Genomic DNA, 7,609 nt, shown 5'->3' with positions numbered 1-7,609 from the left:
AACCAATTGAATCCCATGAGCTCTCCATCGAAGGGAAGCAACCTTAAGGAGCAAGACCGTGACAACCTTCTTAGTGCAATGTCTGCAAGAAAGTTCATTTTAGGGAATATAGAAGTGGAGTTTCGAAGTGCTTATGATGTAATGAAATGTGTCATATCGTAAGAGATTTTCCGAATTAAAATGTGCAAGCATGGAGATGGGCAGGTCGGGTATACACCTTGGATGCTAAAAAGGCCAAGGGCAACAATGTTATGATACCCAATACATGTTATTTTAATAATTAGCCCTTGTTTGTTCTTTTTGATTGTGGAGAATGTTATTCATTTATTTCAACCAACTGTGCACAATGATTTGGGTTGGAAGATATTCCTTTGCGCCAGATAATAATGTGGAGACCTAATGGATCTGTGAGCAGTGTCCAATATTCGTAAATGGTCGTGTATTATTAATTGATCTGATTTATCTATCATTCGAAAAGATTGTTGTAATTAAGGGGATGAATTGATTCTCTATCAACCCTGTGTATATTCGTCGTCATGAGAAGACAATTTTTATTCGCCAAAAGGTGATACCAATATGATAGACGGTATATTTGGGAAGAATAAGACCTTTATTTTAATTCTCACCATTGATTCACGTGAAGGAATAATACCTCACAAATTTAACTGATGTGTGAATTTCTTAAAGTCTTTACAAATGATGCATTTCTCTACCTAAAAAAAATGGAATTTTAAATTGATCCTTTTTTCCGTTGCCTCGTCTTTCAATTATGATTTTCATTAAATTTGAATTATTTTTTCTAAAATCAATTGCATGAGTTTATAATTAAAATTGTTAATATAAATAAATTTGGCCATAAACACCATACCATCATAGCATGGGTGAGGATGGATATTACTTGAACAAACAAACAGATTGAGTAGTAGGTACACACGTGTGATTGTACCCGTCCACCAGTTTTCAATCTTTTATTCTTATTTTGACGAACAACAATTTTCAATCCTAATATTTTATCCAGTAAAAAAAAATATCCTAATTTTCCATATTTATTTTGCTCCACTTTTATTTATTTGTTGAAGAAAACGCAGAACGTGAAGATCAATTATACAAAAAGGAAGGATGAAGAGTGCGATTTGTGGGAGCATGGGCCTCTCTCCCAACCAGCTTTTCATATCAGGTTTCTCTTTTTCTCTCTAAAATTAATTTTACATGTAGATTAGGGTTTCTGATATTCAGGAAACAAAAGTTTGGTTATTTTATTCAGCAATGAAAATGAATTTTCACCTATTTGTTGAACTGGTGAGTGGACTAATAGGAGTATTATAGCAATCACAAATACTTCACAAGCTGCAATTCATTGATATTAGATGATACATACGGTTGTGCTTCATAATTTAATCTAGTTTTATTTGTTTCAACTTTGGTTCAAGTGATTAAATTAAGAACAGTACAAGTATAGACAAACCAAAAAGGATATTTGAAGAGAGTAGCTAAAACTATATCGGCCTAAAAAATAAATATGAATAAGATGCTTAACCACCATACAAGAGAGAAATTATAATCATCAAAGGCATGGGGTAAAAGTTTAATTACCAAGTAGAAATTATACCTCAAAGCTTAACCACTTAGCATAAGTATGAAGAATGCTTAACAACCTTTAAGCAGAAGCCACAACTGTCAAAATAACCCAATAGAGGCGAAGGCTTAACCATTGAGCCGAAATGACAACTTAAAGGTTAACCACTTAACAAAAATAAACATGTTTAACCACATAATAAAGGGTTCAAAACAATTCCAATAATATTCACACCCATCACATTATAGAAGAGGTCCAATCCTTGTACTCAATGCACATGAAAAGATGGATGATATAGAAAGTGGCTTAAAAATCCCGGCACATTGCTCTTTCAAATAAAGCATATATACAGCCCTTGCAGCTGACTTGAGCCGAAATCAAGAGCTGTGTAAGCTATGAAACTCAGATCCTACATTGTGCAATCCAACAAACTCAAATCTGGGAAAATAACAACAACAAAGGTACTGAACTGCAGTGAGTCTTAGAACTAAAGAATCAGTAGATCTGATAAATATCAAAACAATGAAATCTAAAACAGGAGCAAAAATCTTGAACTTAAGATTGAAGAGCAAAAGGTTGTTAAAGTTTTCTTGACAAAATGTTAAATAGACAAAATGAAGGTAAGACAAAAAAGGAATGAAGAATATTCAAGGTGGGTGCCAATGCCATGGCTCTAATACTATGTTGCAAAACTTATAGAAGTCATGAAAGAGAACATACAAAGACCGGAAATATAAATTATATCAGAATGAGTGAAGTGATTATATCAAGCTTTTATATAGGCTAGCAAACTATTAACTACTAATCTCTAACTAATTTTGTCTCTATTAATAAGCATATGATTATTTTAAGACTAAGGTGGTGTTAGTTTTAAAGGGAAATTGATGTTGATCAAATAATGGATGAATTTTATTGAACTTATTGATTGCTGTTAACTTTAGTCTTGTTTGTACACTGTTCGTTGGTTTGTCTACAACCTAAATTATTGAGATTATTTTTGTTTTTTTTCTCTACTTAGTACATTCCATTTTATGTGTATTTTATCATTTTCTGCAAGAATAAAAATGCATTGGTGATAATGGTGACATCTAGAGTAAACCACCAAATAGGTGGTTCATTGGTGTATCAGTTTCATACACTATCAGACTTATTTAAAGGTCAAGATAAGGCATTAAAAAAATGAGAATAGTGTATCTTTCCACACAACTTTTGCTCCACCCCTCTCATCTCTTGCTTTTGTTCAGCAAGTCATGGCACAACTCACTCCCTGGACCATCATCGACGAGTCGATTCCGCACTCCTTTGTAACTACCACCATCCTCTGGTCCTGCCATGGTTCTCCCTCGATACCCCACTGTTCCCAATTCATCCACATCAGCACTCTATCCTCATCGCGAGCTCCACGGATCCGAGTTGAAAAGACTCACACGAGACTCCATAACTTTTTCATTTATAGTTATGTCAGAAGAGGAAGAAAACTCCAAGGGTATTGGTGATGCGATGCTAAATCAGGATTATCACTTGCACATCAATTACTTTTTTTAAAGGAAAAACATCAATTGCTTTTTGCTTATGACCGTAACATTTTGCACTAGTTCAATGAAGTTTAAATTTCTTGCCTCAGCAGTTGAACTTCTTTAGTCAGTGTCATTTTCGTGTTCTACTTTTTTGTTTTTACAAATTTTAGGTTCTTTTAGAAGATCTAAGATGAGATTCATACTATGTTTTTGTTTATTTGTTTTGAGGAATTATCGAATTCTTACAAAGTGGCTTACTTTTTTTTAAAGAATTATTGATTTATGTGTTTTTTGTATTATTTATTCTGGTTCTGCTTTGCCCAAGTCACGGGGATGCAAAAAACTGAAATATTGATGAACTTGGAGACACATTGGTGGGAGTGAAACTTTTACGAGAAAGAGAGAAAAGTAGACAAATGAGGAGAGACCAAAATCTAGAGTGATAACGAGTAGCTGAATCATATAAGCCTATTTAATCAAATGGTTAAAGCTAAGTGGTACATGGTGAGGGACTCAATTGAACCCTCACCCTAGAAGCCACGTGGTGATAATATGATCGATAGTAACTTATTTTTTAAGATTCAGCTGTAACATTGAAGTTGGAAGTCCAATTGTTCACAAGACATGTTTTCCTCTCAAATTTTGATAAATGTTGTAATAGATCATTTCGTCTAGATGTAAGAATTTACTTTAGTATGTGCATAGGAGGTACATATATATGATATTCTTGAGCCATATTTCACGAGCCATCATTTTCATTTGTGTATATGCAGATATTCTTGATTTGTTCTTATTTGTACATAATACTTGAATTTCACCCCTAACAATGCTTACTATGAATGTTCTATTGGGTTTTCTGTTATGAATGTTGTATTGGGTTTTATGTTTGTGATTAAGGTTGTACTTTGGTCTCCATAAAACCTTGTCTCAATTTATGCATATTCATATGATGGAGTGTTTTAAATATTACTTATTTAACATTTACATTACAGGGGACATATATTCTTTTTGTAAGGGCCCATGCTCCAATCTTTGTGTTCCGGTGGCTGTATTAACTAAAGGATCTGGTAAAGGGGGAGGAATCCTAGAAAAGCCTGTTATTGAAAAAGCCACCCCAGGCCGGGAATCTGAATTTGATTTAAAGTAAGCAGAAGGTTTTGATTGCTGAACTTAAGATTTTCTGAACTCTAAGAATATTTATTTTTCCGAATGTGATTAGGTGATCCTCATAACACCGAGTATAATAACCACTGATATTTGAAGATACTTGTTATTGTGCAATGGAAAATTTGTGAATGGGTTCCTTTTGTTAGTGATAAGAATTTAAGGTATGCCATCACAGGTAGTAAAAGTTAGCCTAAAACATGCAATATACTTAACAGTATCTTGTGGAAGAATAGAGATGATAATAGATTTACACAAAACTTTTTTGACCACTTTCACTTATTTTTTCTTCAAAAGTTTTGTTATTCATTCAGAAAATATGAATGCATGTGTATGTCTAGAAATTTATGTTCGGAGATCCGTTGTAGTGGTTTAGATGCTGTGTGCTCTGTCGTGCTGATTGCTTAACTTTTCTAAGATATTCAACTATTTATGTCTCTAAAGTAAAATGAAAGAAATGAAGTATTTGATTCTGGCATTTCTAAGATGTGCAGGAAGTCACGGAAAACAGCGCCGCCATATCGGGTAATATTGCACAATGACAACTACAATAAAAGAGAGTATGTTGTCCAAGTGCTTATGAAGGTGATCCCTGGAATGACCCTTGATATTGCAGTTAACATCATGCAAGAAGCTCACCACAATGGAATGTCAGTGGTGATTATCTGTGCCCAAGCTGATGCTGAAGATCATTGCATGCAACTTAGAGGTAATGGGTTACTCAGTTCAATTGAACCTGCGGGTGGTGGTTGCTGATGACATCTTTCTGTTTAAACCTTCTCCTGGGCTTTAATGTTATTGAAGGGTGAGATAGGAAATACCGGGTGTACATAATTTCCCCTTAGAGAAAACCAAAATAACATGCATGACTTGTGAAAAACTTGATTATCTTATGATGAAAACAACGACCTATGATTATGAATAACATGTAAAACTTATGTAGCTTGTTAAATGTTCAGTATATATCAACACCTTTGTGTCAAGTTATCTATATTCTTTAGTCTCTACATGTTTTGCTGGATCGGAACGGAGATGAATGACCATATTAGGAATGACCATAATGGAGCAGAGTGAAATAAGATGGAATGAAAAAGAAATATTATCATATTATTAGGAGCATGTTAGAGCAGTTATTATATTATTAGTGGCAATTTTGTTTTATAAATTACGTGTTTATGTTAAGAATAAATAGGGGAAGATAGGAGAGAGTTTTGATATCTTGGAATTTGGTTGGAAATGGGCCATTTTGACATTACGGGGTTATTATTTTTAATTTAAAGGGATTTTTTCCTATTTTCTTTTCTGTTGGTTTCTATCAACCAGTAGTATCATAGCTAGTAAGATCCGAGTTAAATAAATGTTGTCCACAAGAGGAAATATGGAGGCGAGTTAAATAAATGTTGTCCACAAGAGGAAATATGAAGACTAGATTCATTAGAAAACGAGTTTAAACGATTATTAAAGACAATAGAACTGGATATTGCAGAATGCACATAAGAGAGAGTTGAACGGATATTGCAGAATGCACATAAGAGAGAGTTGAACGTATAGAGTCAAGGTAAAGAATAGACGAGTTAATAGAATTCTAATGCATGGAGAAACATAGCATTCCAGAAGGTTCGCAATTTCATAAAAATCATGTGGGCAATGAAGACATTTTGTTCGGGATGATGATTTTCTTCCTTGTGAAGAAAGATGGTGCGAATTAGAGATCCCATGTTTTAATGGGGAAGACGCATTCAAGTGGACAAATATAGTTGAACACTATTTTAAATCGAAAGAGATGAATAGTGCTAAAAGAATTACAGGCGGCTATAGTAGCCTTGGAAGGGAAGGCTCTTACTTGCTATCAATGGGGGGAATCCATCATGGGTAGACTTCAAATTTGCAGTAATACAAAGGTTTCAGCCGTCAATGCAACATATTCTTGCTCGGTTATTGCTCAATCTGAAACAGACGGGATTAGAAGAAGAATATATAAAGTGATTTGAATCTTATGTGTCATAACCCAAAATTCACCCTACCTCTCACAAGGTTCATCTGGGTGACTAACACTAAGCATTTGCATATTCTGATAAACATTCATCTCATCTACATATCCATAATATCATAGTACATTCCACTTACATTTGAAAAGCTCAAAATCATGGATTCAAGGGCCTTGATCACACAAGGCATGGAAGGAAGGTTGAGTCTCCAAACTAGGGCTCATGTGATATTGGAACTTTCCATCTTGGAGGTATGCATCATGAGGCATAATGGAAACCATAATTCAGGGAGGTTGGATTGCAAGTATCATCATGATCATTCAAATTCTTAAAACACCGGTTGCTGGTTGTGACATCATCATCAGTGGTGTGTACATTCAAGATTAAGGACTCATCTGGTTCATCTGGTCCATTATGATTTGGTTCATGTGCTTGAAGGTTTATGGTCCTGGTTCATTGATTATGGTTCATTTAAAGCTGCACATGTTCGTGACCTTTTGTTTGATTGGTGTTCATCTGGTTTGATTCATAGAATGACCTAAGCCATTTGATTCAGGGCGTTGTGGTTCACATTCATTTGTCCATAGGAGAATACACATTTTTTACCTGAGTTGTTTGACTTTTTGGTCAACCAGTTGACCAAAGTCAATCACCGGTCATTTTTCACATTTTAAATCATGTTGCCAATTTCTAAAACTTCATTTTCTCATATGCATTCAATTCCCATTTCAATACATTCAATCCCAATGACACATTCAATTCCAAATCACGAACCAAATTCAAACCCATTCCAATTAGATCTTCAATCCATTCATTATTACAACATTTCATTTTTGAAATTACAATACATCGAACCAATTCAATATAATATTCTAAGTATAACAATCACAAATTCACCTTCCAATATTTCATACGTTCAATGTCATGCATTCAATTCATTAATACCCTTTCATACATCTCATTACAGGCAATTACATTCTTACAAAATCAAAAACTACACAAAAGAATATACAACGTTGTCTTCACTCCTAAGCACCATACATGGTTTAGTTTTATTCATCATGTGTAGATTGCATATCATCCATCCATTTTGCATAATGTGACTTAAGGGTGAACTTTAAGTCACATATTAGCACCATTTGTCTATGGCGTTCAAGGTGTCTTTAGGCTAACCGAGGTTTCACTATTAATGGAGTTTTGGTGTTTTAAAGGTAGAGTTATTCTTCACGTGGGCTTTTGTTTCACTTTGATTATGAATAATGATTTTGGATGCCTTGGTCATTATTTGTGGCCTAAGCATGATTTGGTTAATTAAGTTTAAACATGAAGAAAAGGAAAAAAAAAAAACTTCATTAGTTCAAAAG

At 34.1% G+C, this 7,609-nt stretch overlaps 1 protein-coding gene across 3 annotated transcripts; it reads left to right on the top strand.

Annotated features, from left to right (window-relative positions):
- Positions 1-874: 874 nt before the first annotated feature.
- LOC127119010 (ATP-dependent Clp protease adapter protein CLPS1, chloroplastic) lies at positions 875-5,240 on the top strand. 3 transcript variants are annotated; one of them, XM_051049221.1, is made up of 4 exons: positions 875-926; positions 1,089-1,177; positions 4,086-4,236; positions 4,752-5,240. In XM_051049221.1, exons 2-4 carry the CDS (start codon positions 1,120-1,122, stop codon positions 5,011-5,013), a joined length of 471 nt encoding a protein of 156 aa, XP_050905178.1. In that variant the 5' UTR covers positions 875-926; positions 1,089-1,119; the 3' UTR covers positions 5,014-5,240. The 3 variants fall into 3 exon arrangements, with proteins under 3 accessions (XP_050905178.1, XP_050905179.1, XP_050905177.1); XM_051049222.1 differs by having other exon boundaries at positions 878-926; positions 1,080-1,177; XM_051049220.1 differs by lacking the exon at positions 875-926 and having other exon boundaries at positions 957-1,177.
- The last annotated feature ends 2,369 nt before the right edge of the window (positions 5,241-7,609 follow it).

This window comes from Lathyrus oleraceus, chromosome 2 (assembly GCF_024323335.1).
Source record: "Lathyrus oleraceus cultivar Zhongwan6 chromosome 2, CAAS_Psat_ZW6_1.0, whole genome shotgun sequence".
NCBI classification, from domain to species: Eukaryota; Viridiplantae; Streptophyta; class Magnoliopsida; order Fabales; family Fabaceae; genus Lathyrus; species Lathyrus oleraceus.
Note: the sequence above shows the minus strand (reverse complement) of the source record. Positions and strands in the feature narration are given on the sequence as shown.

Bases quoted from the DNA above. Each gene is read 5' to 3' on its own strand.
- LOC127119010 (XM_051049221.1), top strand. From the start codon at position 1,120: ATGAAGAGTGCGATTTGTGGGAGCATGGGCCTCTCTCCCAACCAGCTT. The intron at 1,178-4,085 runs GTTTCTCTTTTT...TTTACATTACAG, and splicing joins CAACCAGCTTTTCATATCAG to GGGACATATATTCTTTTTGT. The intron at 4,237-4,751 runs GTAAGCAGAAGG...TAAGATGTGCAG, and splicing joins GAATCTGAATTTGATTTAAA to GAAGTCACGGAAAACAGCGC.